The sequence below is a fragment of the Hippoglossus hippoglossus genome, chromosome 14, assembly GCF_009819705.1.
Source record: "Hippoglossus hippoglossus isolate fHipHip1 chromosome 14, fHipHip1.pri, whole genome shotgun sequence".
Lineage (NCBI taxonomy): Eukaryota > Metazoa > Chordata > Actinopteri > Pleuronectiformes > Pleuronectidae > Hippoglossus > Hippoglossus hippoglossus.
This window is the reverse complement of record NC_047164.1, coordinates 9,677,919-9,696,639: the sequence shown is the minus strand read 5'-3', so window position 1 is coordinate 9,696,639 and position 18,721 is coordinate 9,677,919. Positions and strand designations below refer to the sequence as shown.

Genomic DNA, 18,721 nt, shown 5'->3' with positions numbered 1-18,721 from the left:
GCTGGGATTCAGTGTTAAACTATATGGACAGTAACTGATGTGCTTTATGTTTTCCTGCAGCAGGAAAAGCACTTTGTTTGGATAAGCATCAAAAGTTGTGGCCATGTGCTTGAGGGCAAGGGGTCGTCATCAAATCCCAAAGGCCACATACACCTTCTCACCAAGGGAGATACTTTTACACGAGGTTATGTTTTTATTGCAGTTTCTCTGATGATCAGCAGGACTACGCAAAAAAACTACTAAACTGATTTTCTTTAAAACTTCCAGAAATGTGTTGTACGGGCCAAAGGATAACCCCTCACATTTTGGAATGGATTCGGACAAGGAATTACGAGATTTTTCAGATTTTTTTACTTGTTTCCCAGAGAATAAATGTAAAATAATGTATCTTGATTAAAAAAAATCAGGGTTATTTCGGTGACTCAGTTCAATTCTAGTTTCACATACATTTATACTGCAACTAACTATTTTCTCACCTTCACGCTCGTGGTCTCACTCTGTCGTGCTTTGTGGTTTCAGAGCGTCCTGCTCTCACTTTCTTTCTGCATTGTGAACAGAAACTCACGATCGTGACATTTGTATTTTTTGCTTTCAACATGACGGCTGCACCGTTCATACAGAATGTCTGGGATGGGACGTGATGATATCATATTCACAATCTGTAGTGTGACACCACATATGCGCACAGCCTTCATACAATGGAAGTGACATCATCATGGTAAACCAGAAGTGCTGCATTTACTTATTTCTGTGATGATTAACGGGGATGATATCATCATTAATCATTGCTGCCAATCACCACACATTGCTGGGCGTCATCACTCCGATAGTCTCAACTTCCTGGCAGCGAGCAATGATATCAGTGTGCAGTAAGTGATGATGTCAGAGTAACGCAGATTAGAAGTGGCTACGAGGAAGAGCACGAATCTGACAATTTAATCATTCACAGATCAACAAGGATTCTGGAGATAAATCAAGTACAAAATCCAGGAGAGTCCAAGACGAGATCAGAGTGAGAGAAAACTGATTCCAGCTACAATAAAACAGACATTTTATTAGGATTTATCAAAGGTAATTTACACAGAGAATCAAATCATGCAGTAATAATGTAACAGGGTGGGGTAATCACAACAACAAATCACAAAACACAAATAGGAAAACATAAGGACAAATGAGGAAACACAATTTTCTGGTGTGTTTTGTGATTTAACGTCATGATTTACACTTTAGGGCCATCATATTTATCATAAGATAACTATTAAATAAAAATGTAAAAAATATAACTATATAGAATAAGAGCATTTTCTTCTCCAGCTGCATTTTAAGTTCCAATTCAAAATAAACCATAATGTTACAGATATTTCATTTTGAAAAAATAAAGATATGTTTTCCACTTCCTCACACATTACAATTACCTCTACATGAGAATAAAAATATTGCATTCATTTTGTTCCAGGAGGAAGCCACAGCGTCTCACTTGCTGCCACTGACGACAGTCTGGACACTGTGTGACAGGCATCTGCTGCCATAAATCAACAGTGTGATTGCTGTATTGTCACATTTCGGCCAAAGCCCGAGGGAAACATACCATCACCTGTGAGGGAGGAGAGAGGAGGGAGGTGAAAATGTGTGAGAGAAGAGGAGGAGGATGGAGGGAGGAAGTGGGAAAAGAAGAAAAAAAAGAGGCAGATGTGAATATATTCATGGGAAATGGATTACTAGACGCACGAGAGAACGATAATTGTTTGGAGTATTCGTTCCAAGTCCCAGCTCAATTTCAAACCCTCCACTTAAGTGAGTGGGTAGGAGAGTGTGTGAGTGTCTTTCAGTATGTGTGAAAGTGTGTGTTACAAGTGGTTTTGGAGTGGCATCAGTGCCGGGTGTCATCCTCTGTACTTAGCTTTAGCACACCTCATTCAAATGCACAGGCCAAAACCTTGAACACACAAACATGCACATGCACACACACACACAGGGTAAGGGTTCATTGTTCTGCCGCTCTTGATTGTCAAATCGTAGAGCAACACCACCTTTCCATCAAGAGAAGAGTCCATTATCCCTCACACATTATCTTTGTGTCACCCTCCTCTTCTTCACATCTTTCCTGTCTCGTTGATACCCTCTCCTCTTCCTCCATCACCGGCTGACGCCCACATCTTTCCTCTCTAATCATTTTATCTTCTGCTTTTGTTAATTCATTACTTTCACTCCACACTTTTTACATCGAAGCTATACTACTACTACTACTACTACTACTACTAATAATAATAATAATAATAATAATAAACTTGATTTATATAGCACCAGCTCAAAGTGCATTATATACAATAAAGATAAAGATAAAAGCATGTTTGTAAAAATAAAAACATGTTAAAAGAGGCTACAATAATTTCTTTGTTGATTTGCTCATCCAGCAGATGCAAAATTATGCATTATCTTTCATTTGGCGTTGTATTTCTGGCCCCCTGGTGAATGTAGGTGCAATATTCATTACTGGCTGTGACAGTGTGATTTCACCTTGAGAGTCTATGTATAACCGATTGCAGACACAAACTTTGGAAGCTTGGGTCGGGACATTTTCTGGAGTTTGCTTTTCGCATACGAAGAATACAGCAGGAGATTGTCCGGGCCAGATGCATTCATAGCAACAGGAAAATGTCAGAGACATCCAAGCGAGGGCTAGACATTCTACAGACATTTTATTTGGTAGTTGACAGGAAAAGTTCCACAAAATGTCCGAAGTGACCTTTTTGGACATTTGCGTTCTCACATACAGCCCCTTCCGAAAAAGTTCTGGAAAATGTCTGGACTTCTGTTCCGGAGACACACACTGTAGTGGGGACTAACATTAATAAGAACTGTGGTTGAGAAGATCAACATGAAAGATGAAGATGGGAGTGGTCTGACCCATATTAGCACTGTGTACTCATGTAAAAACGACTGTTGCGTATATGTGTTGCAGCTGGTGTGAACTCATTGCGAAATGGTCTCCGGATCTGTTTTGGCTCCGTTTTTGGTCTCCACCAACTCCTGATTGAAAAAAATATCTGGCTCTAGCGGTTAAATTCCCCACTAAGTTCACGCTAGTTGCTAATGTTTGTGTACCGTTTAGTTCTGGGGAGGAGCACACTGAATAGCTTATTCACTGAAAACAGCTGCATGCTGCCTGCTTAAAATGACGCTACAGAGCAGTAAGGGTTTTGGGCGGCACAGCAACATAGCTACAGAGCTATGTAGAGTTGAGATTGAGTTGATAAGTAACAGGTTTATCACTATGAGCGATGTTTCTCACATTGTTTTCGCATCTGTCATTTCATAGAAAAAATGTGTCGACTTTTTAAACCTTGTGTGAGAACACAAAATATAAGAGCCGTAGCTGGAGAAGTCACTTCTACAAATTCCACATCTGATTGTAATAAGTGAATCAGGTCTTTTCTCTGGAGTTCAGTTTAGGAAGTGAGCAGCTGTTACACAAGGAGATGAGGCTCAGTGGAATAGAGAGGAACTCCACAGTGAAACTTGAACACCTACCTGCTACCAGATATTTTAACCAGTAAAATATTTTAAACGTCAAAGTTAACGAGTCTACATTATGGTTCAGCTGCTTCACTCTTCAGCTTCTCCTGCTTTTTGAAATGCATGTAGTAGACCTCTGTAGTTTGTGTAATCATCTTTATTTAAGCATCTGACAAGTGCATGTAGACAAATTGATCGAGCGCTAGCATGTTTGTGAAGAAAAAAAGCTACAGCCTGAGAAATAATAGAGATAGTATCTGGAATAAATCTGGATTCAGTTTTTTCTATATCATCATCAGCAGGGCACAGGGACGATGAGGGTGATCTGAGAAATATGTAAGAAAGTATAGGCTGCATATAAAGATGGACAACATGACAGCTCCCCAAAAGCTGAAGTACCCCAATCGCCACCTGGTAGCTGGCTGCAGTACAGGTCATTATTAACCCTGCCTTCTCCATGTTAGTAGATAGGACATGGACCAAGCTAAAAAGTCAATGTACACAACAAATAATTTTCCCCCAAAGATCTTTGTGTCAATTTAGGCTTATTAGTTAGTTCTTATTACGCTGATATTTGTTCAAGTGTTCAATTTTTTCCAGTAAGTTATTTGATGCTATAAAAACGGAGTGAAACATCATGATTGACAGCTTAGACTGATATGTGATTGGTCAAGCTTGTGTATCGATGAGTACTGATGTTTGTTTTTCCTTGTAAGTTAAGATTTGCTAAAAAAATAGGTTGATTGATCGCCTTAATAAATATTATAGATTTAAAGCATTGTCATTTGTCATTTTTGTTGAGCACTGTGTTATATTGTAAATGCAGTGAAGAGTATGTAGATTTACTCACTCAAGCTCCAGAAATACCAAAACCTAGTTATGTTTTAGTACAACAGCACTCTATTTTGGAGGTATGTTTTGATTTCAACCATGAAAAGCCACTTTCACCGTCATTTGCAGGTAATAAAGCAGCTCTGTCCACTTCCCTCTGTCCTGTGTTGCTGTAATTTGAAATGAACTGTGATATTCTTGGTTTTGAAACTGCTCTGTGAGCGGAGCCAAACCTTAAAAGAAGGCTCACTGTCAGCATGTACAGGCTGTGTAAATAAAGGTTTTGAATCCAGCTGAAGGAGGAGGAAGGGAGGAGCTTTGGGTGTGTGTGTGTGCGTGTGTGCGTGTGTGTGTGTGTGCGTGCGTGTTTTTTTCCTGATGGGGTTAAGTGCACCAGGAGTGTGATGTGGTGATGGAGGGAGGATGAGAGGGATAAAAGAAGAGGAGACAGAAAAACGAGAGGAGAGATCCATTAGCTAATGGATGTGTTCAGTCCTGTCTCGTCAGACTTTCACAGACTCTCTCTCTCTCTCTCACACACACACACACACACACACACACACACAAAACAAGCCATTGAACTGGCCTGTTTTTTTAAAAATGTGCATGTGTGCATTTAGTACACAAATCGACTCAACTTATTAAAACAAGGCCTAAAAGAAATTCACAAATTGTACTCACGTCAACTGTAAAATAAAAAGGACAGATGTGTCCACAGTCTCCGTACATGTGTGTTTGTGTGTGTATGTGTGTATGTGTGTGCCATGAGAAACTAATTGGTGTCAATAAGACATCTGTGGCTTCTCTTTGATTAAGCCTGCAGGCTATAGGAATAGAAATATAACACCTCACACACACACTGACACACACAAGCACACACTGCCTGTGGTCGAGCTGATAGCAAACTCCAGGCAGGGCCCATCTGTCTCATTACAGAAACGGGTCTCAGTAGAGAATTTGTATTGTTTATGGACACACACACACACACACAAACACACAAACATGGGCACAAACTCTATAGTTGGCAGTGCTGGTAGCCTTGCTCAACATCAGAGCTGTTGGACACAGAAACAAGTTGATGTGACAGAAGAATGGAGAAATAAAAAAGAAATAAAAGATTGAGTAACACTTTAACCCACAAGGACCTCTCTGGTTTTACTGGAATAGAGCATTTGAATAGAGGAGGTCAGTGATGGGTGATGAGTCACATTTCAATCTGTGTATTTCACTTTTATTTATGTTGCAATCCTACAGCTTGAAAACACTTTGAACGGCACTAATCTGGATGAAAGGTGACAAAGTCTGGGAGGTTGAAATTTTACTCAGCAAAAATGAAGACACCAAAATCAGAAATTGACAGAATCAGACACAGGAACTTAAGTCTGTGCAATTTAACATTGGTTGATTCAATCCTCAGACTGCCTGGGGGGGGGGACCCCAAAACCTTTGGTTTGTGACCTGAGGATCTGGCAGAGCATTCGTGATGGGAGGCTGCAAGGAGGCTGTGACCTGGATGGGGCCTGTCCTTGGTGAAGCTCTCGGCCTGAGCCCTGAACCTCCTGTTGTAACCGTCTGGGGCTGTGAACTACATGTGTTCAGTGAGCAAACTGGTCTGAGTTAAGGTTCAGGTGCAGGGAGGTGGTGCCTCTAAGAGTAGAAAGGAAACTCCTAATATACAAACTGTTTGTCTTGGCTTGCTGGTGATGGCGTTACATCTTGTTTAGAGCTGGACGTTGAGTAACCATGTGTCTGAGAGCAGGACGTCTGCAGTGATGAAGCTAAGCTGGCTGCTGATGGTCAGTAAATCTAAAAACTGCTTGTTAACGTGAGATGTCTTGAGTGTGAGGACTCGACTGATCAGACATCTGAGAAGTGATTTCTTTTTCTGAATTTTTCCTAAACAGCCCCAAGTGAAATCTCTGGAGAAGGATAAGTGAGCCCATAGGAAATAGAACAGGAAAATGTACAGAAAATTGATATCGGGTAAGTGGACGTGTTGATAACGTTCCTAAGAAAAGAGGGTAGCAAAAGAATAGACATTTCTCAGGATAAAAAAAAGAGGAGCTATACACGTAGAAGAAAACGATGAAGATGTCAACGTGGAAAGACAACGAGATTCGAGAGGTTTTGGTGATGTGCTGTAAACTGTCATGTCATGCCTCCTGCCTGCTCTACTGAGGTGTGACACCCCTGGTCTCCCTCTAGCTGAAAACAGGACATTTTCCTGATTTTGCGAACCCGTGTAACATGGACTATCAAGCTGCGTTCTTAAAATGTGAAAGGCAAAATCCTGAAAAAGTCCAGGCCCAAGTTTCTGGAGCTCATATCTGAAAACGCCTTGAGAAATGAGCCCAAACACAAATCAAGTACAAGAGATGGAAACCAGGCAAGAGAAACAGGAGACTGGTGGCTGGACCAAATCAACCTGATGATTCATCGACGCTCTACTGGCTCCTAAAGAGGACGACTAGAAACCTCCCTTGCTTGTCGCCGCCTCACTTTAGATTTCCCCTCTGCTGTATTCTGTTGTTTGAGTGACAGTGATTCGCAAACAAAGCAAGAAAAAGAAAAAAAGACGCCTTTTCACAGAGAAGAAAGAACTTTAATTAAATATAGTGACGAGTCAAAAAGTTACTTTACACTTCAAAGTTCAAAATAATAATAAAAAATCAACATTATCATCTTTACAGTAGTTTCCTCTGTACTTCCACACCGATACTGCTGATAACGTGTGTGTGAATGATGACCGCCACTGAATCCAGACAAGCCGCGATGAATGTGTTCACTGTTGTTTGACAAGTGCTTCATCATACTTCATTAAGCCAAACCCTCTATTCACTTCTTCCTGTACAGGTATTTAAACTATGTAATATACAAACACAAAAAAAAACAAAAAAAACATCCTTCAACTTTAATTAAAACATCACATTTTTCTTTTTAAGGGAAAAATGATGACACTCACACACGCTCACACACGCTCACCAACAGAAGAGTGGTCTCCAGACCCATGTTTGAGATAAAATAAATAGGTGGCTCATTTTTTTTAAAGGAAAAGTGAAGGAAAAGAAAAAGCAGAAGGCAAACATACAGAGTATTAATAGCGCAATCAAAACAAGGTGGGGGAGGGAAATGAAGAGAGGACGGGAGCAGAGAGAGGACAGAAAACCTGACTGGAGCAGGAGAAGGGAGAGAGAAAGAGACATTTGTTCCATCCATCTCTTTCTTTCTTCATCATTCCATGAAAGACAAACACAGACAATCATATTGACAAATTTGTAAATGCTACGTCGAGATAATGCAACAGAAATATGCAGACTTTAACATTGATGATACAAAATGAAACTTTCATAACTTAGAAATGATTTAAAAAAAAAAAAATACACCATGGCTTCTTTTAGTTTGATTGAAATGAGCAGTGGAAGTTTGGCTTTTAATAAACAGACGATGTTATATAAAATCAAATAACATTCAGGTCCTCTGACATTAAAAAAACAACAAATCAGAACACGAGAACATAATGAAGGACGTGAGTTTTCGGGGTTTTAGTTGATTTCTGGCATTTGTCATAGTTGATAATGTTCCTGTTCTTTCAACCAAGTTCTTGAATACTGCCGCCAGTCGGTCTGAGGCTACTGACTTCTGGCTGAGAGGGTGTTTTTCACTCATTTAGCTTAAATCTGAAATTTTAGTTTGGGTCTAGTTAGGTTTTCTGTCCAGTAAAATTCCCTTTTAAATGGTTTCTCGTTGTGGCAAATCTGAAACCTGACGCTCTTAAACAGACAGTTGTACATAAAATAACATTATTGGCTTATACTGCTTGTGACAAGAAAACACGTGTAGAACAGCAGGGAAACTGTGGCATAAGACTGTTTGAGCATCAACATCTCAGAATAAGGGCTTTGGCAAAATGAAGAGAACACAAATTAAAAGCGTTAAGACTATAGAATCACACACAGTGAGGTGCAAGCTCAGACTGCAGGGCTGAGGGAGCAGTGACGTTCACAACAAACCATCAGGGACTTTCCACACACTGCTAATTTAAGACATGTTGCTCGGTCCTGCGCTGCAAAAACTGTCCCATGTGGACATGGAGTCTTTACTTCTTAAGAAAATATGTGCAAAAGTGGGATGTAATTATGGTTTAAAGGAGACATATTATGCTTTTATTGAGGTTAATAAATTGAATTACTTAGTAACAATGTTTAGAAAACGAATTACTTTCCTCGTACTGACAGTTGCTGCAGCTCCTCTGTTCAGCCTGTCTCAGATACTTGGTTTTAGCTCCTGTGTCTTTAAGACCCCCTCCCAATAAAGCTCACTCTGCCCTGATTGGTCAGTTGGTGTAATGTCCCAAAACTTGTTCTGTCATGTTTTCCAGTCAACCTGGAGCTCCTCCTTCCCCAGTCTGCCCTCCTTACCTGGCACCTGCCTTTAAGAAGCCTGAGAAGCTTCCGGCTCCCCCTCTCTCTCTCTCTGTGCAGCCAGGATCAGCAGCATTGCTATCAGCCACCACTCGCAGACTACGGTGAACTTTTGGCTTTTTAACTTTTTCACCTTTTACATAAGCAAAAAAAATCTATATAACACACTAGAGGAAAGAAAAACTAAAAAAGGCAAACTATGTCTCCTTTAAATGCAAAGTTAAGTGGGGCAGATTTGAAGCCATTGTACCTCAGTTAAAGAAAGTATTTTTTTTTGACTCAGTGGAAGATTTAACGACTCGACAATTCTTGCAGCGCAGAATTTAAGACACACCATTGGCTAGTTCTCACTAGATCAGTGGGCAGGTAACACAATCAAATCTGATTGGCTGTCTAATCACACAACAAAAAAACAAAAAACAAAAAAATGTAAGTCACAGCAAACCAAAAGAGGGAGTTAAGACAAAAACATGAGATACATAAGAAATCAAATCTCACAGCAAAACTTAAGTCAAAATGGCAGCAGTCTTTAAGACATGTCCCTTAGAGGTCACCATGGCTGCGTCCAACTTAAAAACAAATCAAATGGTCACAGGAGCGATGGACAGACTCATTGGCAGAGTTGTTGGTTCGAATCCTCGACAGTGAAGCTGCTGTTGGCATCAACTCATCACACACCTCTGTGTTAGGTTGGAGCGTCATTAATTTATGGCCTTTTTCCAACTAACTATCACCAAGGAGGTTGTGTTTTCACCCCTGCAGGTCCATTTGTTGGTTGTGTTGTAAGCAAGATTATGCAAAAACTTTTGGATGGATTTCTACAAAGATCAGGCGTGATCGAAAAATCTGGCATGTTTAGGGTACTGATATTTATGTGTGCGCAGTTTGGTGCGGATCCAAATACAAATCAGTATCCAGCGAAATTAAGTGTGGTTTTCATTTGGTGAAGGTATGTGCTCCACTGAGTGCCATTCTAGTCTCTCTCTTGAATCTAGCATGGTTCAAAACAAAATTATTCTTGGTTTGATGAGTGACTGAATTCTCTTTCTCTCTGCAGAGTGTTCGCTGAAAGGCAGACTTGCACTTTTTCTACAAAATGAGCACACAGGAGCATCATCAGCATCAGTCGCAGACAGGAAGCATCTGAATCCATCAAGCTGAATGATTGAATGTAGATGAAAGATTGTGTGTGGATTTGGCAAAGAGGAGTGAAAGTGTGTGCGTGTCTGGTTTGGCTTGTCTGCGTCGGCTGGATTTGACCCTGTATGAATCCCTGCAGCCTCTTCATCATCATCATCATCATCATCATCATCATCATCATCATCATCACGGTTTTGTACTCATCAACACCATCATCATCGTTAGGTATTCTTCACATTATAATCCTTCATTAACGACCAAACTTCATAAATAGAAAATCCCTCATGTAGGTTATACAGTTAGAAGATGATTATCACACGTTAACTGCACAAAAATTAAAACAAATCAACAATCACTCAAGGGAGGAAGTGGATTCTCTCCAAAATAAATACACTTCCAGTGTCCATGGAGAGTCATGATGTAGGCGTGGCCATTCTCCTATAAAAGCATCAAGGTGTACAAAGTCTAAACAACTTATTTCCTCGCAAACATTTGTTTCCTTGCAGTTGTTTGTTTTTTTCCGTGTTAGAAAGGGCCTGAGTTGGGTTTGTTCCTTCAGATAGGGAGGGCTGCTTCCATCCCCCGACCGGAGTCCGACTCCCACCGAAATCCTCCGCCAGGATCGGTGCGAGTGTGCTTGGTTCATCTCACACACACACATACACACGCACACGCACACGCACACACACACACACACACACACGCACACACACACGCACACACACAGTCATGCACTCACACCTTTTACATGGGTGGGACAATCATTCCAGGGATTGCTGCCGGGTGGAAAGAAAAATAAACAGAGGGAGAGGAGGGAGAAAAAGACAGAATTTTTTTTAAACACAGCCAAATATTTTCATCGTCATAAAAAAAATAAAAAATCTCTCGTAAATGCATCAATATGTTTTCCCATCTGTGCAGCTGTGTGACTGCAGAGACATTTAAACATCAATAGAGGAATAAATCAGTAAAACTGAGCGAGGACACGTCATTTGAGTTGGCTGTGAGAGACGATGCTTACACACAAACACGCACATGTAACGCAGAGCCGGAACAGTTGGCGTATTTTACTATATGTTTGTGTATATGTTTGTGTGTGTGTGTGTGCCTTAGAGATTGCATCATGGTGTGTGTTGTATTTAAACCCAAGGGATGGGTGTGAACACAGAGCCCAGCCCATAGTGACACACACATGCACACACACACACACACAAAATACAACAACAGACCATAGAAATAATTAAATGGTTTTATATTTCGTGGGAAGTGGAAACTGCGAAAGGAAAATAATTTTGTTTAGACAAAACTCTACAAATGCGAATGTTTCAGCCAAACCTCTATTTTTTTCTGTTTTTATGCCCACCCCCACCCCCCCAAAAAACACGGCCAGGTATACTGACAGTATAAAGTGTCAAGAGAGTCGAACAGCTGTCATTGTTGATCGCTCCCTAGTAAGCTGCCAGCATGTGATCACAGAGTGTGTGTGACAGAGGAAAGCACTGTGTGTGTGTGTGTGTGTGCGTGTGTGGTGTTTATGTCAGCTGTGCTTTGAGGCTAAGCTTTGAGTTCCCACACCCTCGCTCGCACATGCTCTCTCTTACTCACTCTCTCGCTTCACACACACGCACGCACACACACACACACGCACACACACACACACACACACACACACACACACACACACACACACACACACACACACACACACACACACACAAACACACAAGCTAGCGTATGTTCACACACACACATCTAAACAAAGTCAGTAACTCAGAGAAATAAATTCACTGTGCCAAATGTCTTTTTTTGGTTTCTGTAAATATCCAACTTCCTGTCTTTTGTTTCCCAGCCAATTGAAAGACAGAGAGGAGTTACCAGGCAACAGATCTGCGCTGTGGGATGAGAGGTGAATGGAAAACTTAACGCAGGCATAAGATGAAGTGATGTTAAGAAGGAGAGAACAATGAAAGACAGACGACGTGAAGGAGAAGTTGAGGTGAAAAAGCAGGAAAATGAGTGAATTGAGTTATGTTTAAAGTCTTAAATGAATTGGTCAGTTTATCGGAAGGAGCAAATGTGAGTGGTTAACAGAGAGGACCGAAGAAAGAGCTGAGGAACATACTTCAGGTGAAGGCCAGGCCTTGTAGAGAGCTGGCTGTTGAGTACTTGCTAGAGTCCACAAATGTCTGATCTGGTAGAGAGAGACGGGGACCGAGACATGACAAGGGAAGGGTGGAAGTTCAGAGGAGTAACAAGAGGAAGGGTTACAAGATAGAGAAGGAAAACAGAAGAGAGGAGAGAAAAAAATTTGGTTCATCCAAAAGGTGAAGCAATACAAAAAGAGAGTGGATACAAAATGTCCTCAACAGAAAAAAAGTTCATTTAAAAAGCCTAAAATGACCTAACCACACAAACTTCCAGTTATTAAATAGGCAAATAATCACGTCTTTCCAGAAAAATACTGAAACAGTCACAAGTATTGAATGTCAATGCAACGTGATGCTCTTGTGTAATGATGTGGGGAAAAGGTTAAGGTGATGATTGGGCGTTTCAGTGCAAAACTTCGACACTGAGCAGTGTGTTGTGTGTCCTCTATGACTATAAACACTGGTTTAAGATGTCAATAGTTCAAACTATGACCACGCATTAGTCCAAGCGGATGTCGCAACTCTGACACGACTCTGCAGTGATGGACAGATGATTCAAAAGTTTCGCACTTGTTCTCTTAATTAATCATAAATGAATACAATGAATACCTGAGTCTTCTGGGAATTTTATTAGTTCTGCGTGTTTTGGTCATAAATCAAACTCCTTGACAAATGAAAACAAAATCTGAGGATGTTTCACTGTGAGGAGGATGTGAATGCATGTAGAAAATTTCATGGATGTCTATTCAATAACTGTTGAGGCATTTCACTAAATAACACAAATATGAATCGAATAGTGGCCAAAGCAGAGGATCACAAAGTCAAAAAGGTTAATTCCTAACTTGTGTGATATTAGGTCATATTTGATCAGGTCCTGTGAGAAGAGGAAGAGGAGGATGTGAAACATAACTGGGAGGATCGTGACGGATGAGTTTCCATGGGGGAACCCTCCCTTCAAGCATCCTCTGGCTGACTGGCTGCTGTCATGGTAAATTACCTTGGAGCCCATTGCCGTTGGCGCTGGTGCATGAGGGCGGAGGGGAGGAGGAGGGCCTGACCACCGGAGCAAAGGCCGACTTCTGCTTAACGGCCGCCGACACCATGTTGGCCGGAGAGAAGGAGAAGACGCCAGAAGAGGAAGAGCAGTTGGAGGGGAGGCCGGTGGAGGAGGCCATGGTGGGACTGGATGGGACAACTGGAGCGGGAGAAATGAACATTGGGAGAGAGGAGAGGAATAAAGAGAAAGAGAGAGGGAGAGTTGTGGGATAAAGAGGAGAGGGATGGATTGAAGATGAATGGTGAAAATAAAGATGAGAAATGATTTATTTCATTCTTAATTTATTGAATAAGAATTTATAATTTCATCAGATAAATAAGAAATTCTCCACTTTATGTGAGACATAAATTCCTGATATATATCACACTGACGCACATTACACGCTTCAAGTGAGAATATACTATATGTCCACAAATATAAGGACACTCCTGTCTGAGAATGTGTTTCAACTATAGACTGTGTATAAAAATGAATGACAAATAATCCCACGGTGGCCGGCTGCAGTATCGCTCATAAACCTCACCTCCTCCATGTTAGTGGATGGGACAAGTGTGAATTTTTAAGGGGTGAAATGTTGAGAATGACTTTTGTGATTGGTCATGCATGGGTGTCAGTGGGACCTCGATGCCACGGCTCCTTCTCCCCATCGCTACTGCACAATTCCAAGATGGTGGCGCCCATATCTGGGATATTTTAGCTCCATTTTTGTACAACGGGAGGAAGTGGAGATGCGTCGTCCATCTTTATATACAGTCTATGGTTTAGACACAAGTTTACAGCACTAACTGAGCCCTGACCTCAACCCCATCCAACATTTGTGGGATGATTTATTTTTGATTTGCATAGTTCAACAACTCACAGAGCCACAATCAAAGATCTGTCCCTCCAAGAGTAGCAGAGGCTGTCACCACAGTAGATCACTCTCCATTGTCCCACTATCACATGTGGGTGTAATGTTTGCATGCCCACATAGTTTTGTCTGTGTGGTTTATTATGTAAATAAGGCACTTTGTTCATTTGATGAGAAGCGACACATGAAGGTTTTCAGTTAAGTCGACTCCTCCCAAGTCAAACATCCACATCCGCATCCACCTGCATCATCAGTGTGAAAAATTTGAGCAAATAAACGTCTCTCTGTCTTCATCCATTATCCTATCTCTCTCTCTCGCTTTCTGCCAAAAGGAAAAGAGATGCAATTAACCAACAGAGAGAAAAGAGGTGTGGCTGTCAGATGAAAGTCGGCAAGCGGAGAAGGGAGGAGACAGACGGAGGACAAAATGGATCTATGGGCTGGGAGTTAGTGATTGTTTTTGAAGACACAGAGACAGAAAACCCCAGGGGGGGGAAATCTCCACACAGCAGATCTGAGACTTTCACTTTATGTCCATTTTAGTCTTTGTATGTGCACGTGCACACCAAAGTTTTGTTCTTCTCAGCGACAATGTAGGAACTGTATTCAAGATGTGCATACACGTATATGTTTGCGTATCGGGGGGGGAATGTGCACACTCACTAGCATAAGGCGAGTTGGCTGCAGAGCCGTTGAGGAAAGTGGGCGAGCCTCCCAGGTTTGTCATGCCTGTGTTGTTAGCGTAGCCGTTCATGGTGCTGGTGACTGAGGTGTAACTGGTCTGCTGGGGCGTGGAGCTAGGCACATAACCGTGAGGGGACACACTACTGCTGCTGCGCACGAAACCTGCAGGACACAGGGCGGAGAGGAAGACGGTCAAAGTGAGAACACTGGAACATCTGCACAGTGACAACTTTATAACCTTTTTAGGCAAATAGCTAAAGGTTTTCACAGGATTTCACAATAGCTGCAAGATTATTTGGCAAGATAAGAAAATCACAAAATAGCACAAGAACAAAAATATAAGAAACATATTACTACTTACTTGAGAACACATCCCAATTAATGCATTTTATATATCAGCAAATTCTATGTATCTGTGTTAATAAAGGTCCTTATATCATGTAAATACGTCATCGCACTGGCATTGAGCAAATCCAAGGTCTCACCCTGATTGGCCTGTTGAGGTTCGGAGACGTTGACGGACAGCTGCCCTGCAAAAGAGTTGACCCCCATCATGCCGCTGTGGGAGGAGCCGGAGAGCTGGGAGTGTCCTCGGGGAACGCTGTAGAGAGCCTCTGCGATGTCCGCCGCACGCTTCAGGATGATCTCCTGCACGATTAGGGAAAAACCAAAGAATAATTATTGAAATGAGAACTAACGTATACATGCTTTCACACTCCGTCCTCTTTCCGTGTATATATCTGCTCATTACCTGGTTGTTATGGGGCAAACCATAGAGGGCTTCCACCAGGTCGGCTGCTCTCTTCAGAATAACCTCCTGAGAACAAATGACGGAAAAGAAAAAGAGTTCAGTTTTCATGCCCAAAACACAAGTAGCTTTCTTGTGCTCTTCCTCTTATGTCATCTTGGGGGTCAGAATAATCTAAATTATAATTCACCAATATGTTAGATACAGCTTTCAGACACACATGCAGGCCGATTTCAAAGAACGACACAAAAGTGATTTAAAAAATGTGCAATCTCTCTTTCCTCTCATTCCCCCCCCCCCAACACGCCATCAACCGACATCCGTTTCACCATCTATTCATGATAAACAAATTGCTCTTCACTCCCTTTAAAGGGAAATAATCTGCTGTCAAGTCAAGTGCTTTTATGCGTCTTCAGGACATCTCGAAGTGACAGGTATTTAAAATATACTCTGAAGTAAATCTGGAGTGCTCAGTGGGATCTTCTCCTGTGCATTGCTGTTCAGATCTGATCACATGTGGGCAGTTTTTGTCCTGAGCTGCTCTGTTGCTGTGACAATGCTTCAACAGTTCTTATTTTCTTATGTTGTGTTTTATTATAGTAAAGAATGAGGTAGAGGTGAAGAACTTAGTCGCAAAAAGACCTGGATGTGCCCCACTGTGACAGTTCTTTCATTTCTATTCACCTCCAGTGATGGGAAGTGTTATTAATTATTCCTGGAAGTTATGTTTTAATCTTCCCCCTCAATTTTCTCATCTCTGTCTGTTCTCTACCCAGGCTCCTCTGCTCCCTCGATCCATTTTCACCTCTCTCGCCACCACTCCCTTCCCCCTGCTTTGCTTCCACATTGGGAATTGTCTCACTTATTTCCCCAAACCCACAAACACATCAACAGTTCTCTCTCTTTTTTTCTCAGCCTCTTTATTGTTTCTCCTCTCTTCCTCACCCGCCCACTCTCTCGATCTCTCCCTCTTTCGCTCGGCTCCCACCCCGGGGTCTAAGGTGTCTTGTTTAACAGTTAATGTGTTGTCGTTTCCACAGCGTGAGGCCGCCCGGCGACAGAGAGAAAATTACTCTGTGCTTCACAGTATTAACCTGCACTGTGTGACACGCACACACACACTTATGGATGACTGCCTGTGCGCTCTCCTGTGAGTTTGTGCCTGGTGGAACATATTGCCTCTCCATCAGTGTGTGTGTGTGTGTGTGTGTGTGTGTGTGTGTGTGTGTGTGTGTGTGTGTGTGTGTGTGTGTGTGTGTGTGTGTGTGTGTATGGTGATATGTGAGGTCACACAGCCAGTCAGCAGTTTTAGTGTGCCTGTCCATGGTGCTAAATTCAATCTTTTACACATTATTACAGCCAGGCTGGCTCTCTGTTAACCTCTCATTATAAGGCTGTTGAGCTAAGCAGCTCACACACTCTCACCCACACACTCACATGCTTGCAGACACACACACACACACACACACACACACACACACACACACACACACACACACACACACACACACACACAAACCCTAACACTATAACACTAACACTCACAGAAACCTGATCCTGGATGTTCGAGCGGTTCCTGTAAGGCAGTAGCTGATAAACGGGAAGGAAAGATGATCCTCTGGTAACATCATCATTATCAGGTCTGCAGACACGACATCACTCAAAGCCTGCGACTGCCGGGATCGATGCACTCTGAATACTGTGCCTGTTTACGTCTTTCATAATTGGACACACGGCTACTCGCATCGCCTTATTAATCTCTCTCAGGTTGCGTCTGTAAATAAGACAGCATTGTTCGCCAGATTACCTGCTGCTTAATATGTCCTGCTTCCAGCTGCATTGTGTTGATATGAATGAGACTAAAGGTGTTGTTGCAGATCTGTCCGCAAACTCTTAAACTTATGAAGTACACTCTTTGAAAACTGCAACAGCAATACACCAGATGAATATGCATCTCTGATCCCATCTGACTAGTGCGATCATGGAGAGACAGATGTATTTATATCTTTTCAACATCTGGCAGGAATTAGTCTCAAACCACATCCTAAGGTGATTTCAACTTACAGATTTGAGTCTGTGTTGAATGCTTCTTGTTGAGATCGGACAGCTGTATGATCTGCCTGAGATTCATTAGGTGAACTATGTGGGACACCTGCACCACGAGGTGAGCTGGTGGTCGCCCTATATACGGAGGCTTGAGACCTAAAGCAGTCGCAGGTTTGATTCTAACATGTCCTGTTACCGCATGTATTACCCACTCTCTCTCTCCCCTTTTCTTACACGCCCAAGAATATCTGTGCTAGATATAAAAAATATATCAAACTTAAGCTTTAATTCAAATAGTCCGGGAGGAACAGTTTATTCTTAACCTTAGAAAGAGTTGTTTGAGTCCATTTACTCACAGTTTTCACAGGTAAATAAAGTGTTGTCAGTAAACGTATTTGCGTTAAACCCTTGATGTCTATGTGTTTGCATGATGACGTGCAGATCAGTCACCTGCTTCCTGGGTTTACAGTGGATGATGATGAATTATGACAGTGATGGAAGCTGGCTTTGAAGCACTTCTGTTTTTAATCACCGATTTGCGTCCTTTCTCTGATTCCTCTAATTACTGCAATGAAAAATGATTTTAAAGCTGTAATCTCTAATGTTTGCCTTGATTCATGTGATCGTCCTACATCGTCTTTGTCTGCTGTCAAATATTTATGGAGTATACGCCTGACAGGCACTTGTCTCTCATTTCATTTTCACTCTTACAAACACAGTCAGACACAGACAAAATTAGGGAAACATGAAAGAAAAGAAAGATCTGTCGGCAGAGAGAGAAAATAACAGGAGGTCTCAAGGTGCTTTTACTGTTCTGACCATTTCTAATGTGATAATCATACATCACACACACACACACACACACACACACACACACACACACACACACACACACACACACACACACACACACACACACACACACACACAGACATGTGTTGTATGCATTAGGACCAGTGGAAACGCTGCGCAGACTATCTGTGGGGTCAGATGTGTGTGTAACATGCGTGTGCCAGGGCGGCACAGACATGACACACACGACTTATTCTTCCTTAATGCTGGTACATTAGCCCCTTGATCCGCTTCTAATGTCCCATTAGGGATGCTGTACATGCAGGGTCACACCTCGCACAGGGATGATGTCATACTTAACATGAGGGCAAGGAGGGATGTGGGGCCAATCACACACATGCACACATAATTAAAAGTATTGATTTGTGCGCACACACACACACACACACACAGTGCTAATAATCTCACTGCTGATTGAGTGAAGAGAGA

At 41.9% G+C, this 18,721-nt stretch overlaps 1 protein-coding gene across 5 annotated transcripts in view; it reads right to left on the bottom strand.

Annotated features, from left to right (window-relative positions):
* Positions 1–6,944: 6,944 nt before the first annotated feature.
* LOC117774860 (transcription factor COE1-A-like) overlaps positions 6,945–18,721 on the bottom strand; it is an 85,784-nt gene continuing 74,007 nt past the window's right edge. For 2 of the 5 annotated variants that reach the window (XM_034607520.1, XM_034607523.1), the window contains exons 12-17: positions 15,398–15,463; positions 15,132–15,294; positions 14,626–14,808; positions 13,053–13,250; positions 12,031–12,099; positions 6,945–10,684 (exon numbers count right to left, since the gene is read on the bottom strand). In XM_034607520.1, coding sequence (XP_034463411.1) covers positions 12,032–12,099; positions 13,053–13,250; positions 14,626–14,808; positions 15,132–15,294; positions 15,398–15,463 — 678 coding nt within the window. In that variant the 3' untranslated portion in view covers positions 6,945–10,684; position 12,031. The remainder of the gene's footprint in view (positions 10,685–12,030; positions 12,100–13,052; positions 13,251–14,625; positions 14,809–15,131; positions 15,295–15,397; positions 15,464–18,721) is intronic. The other 3 variants (XM_034607524.1, XM_034607525.1, XM_034607521.1) reach the window with 2 other exon arrangements.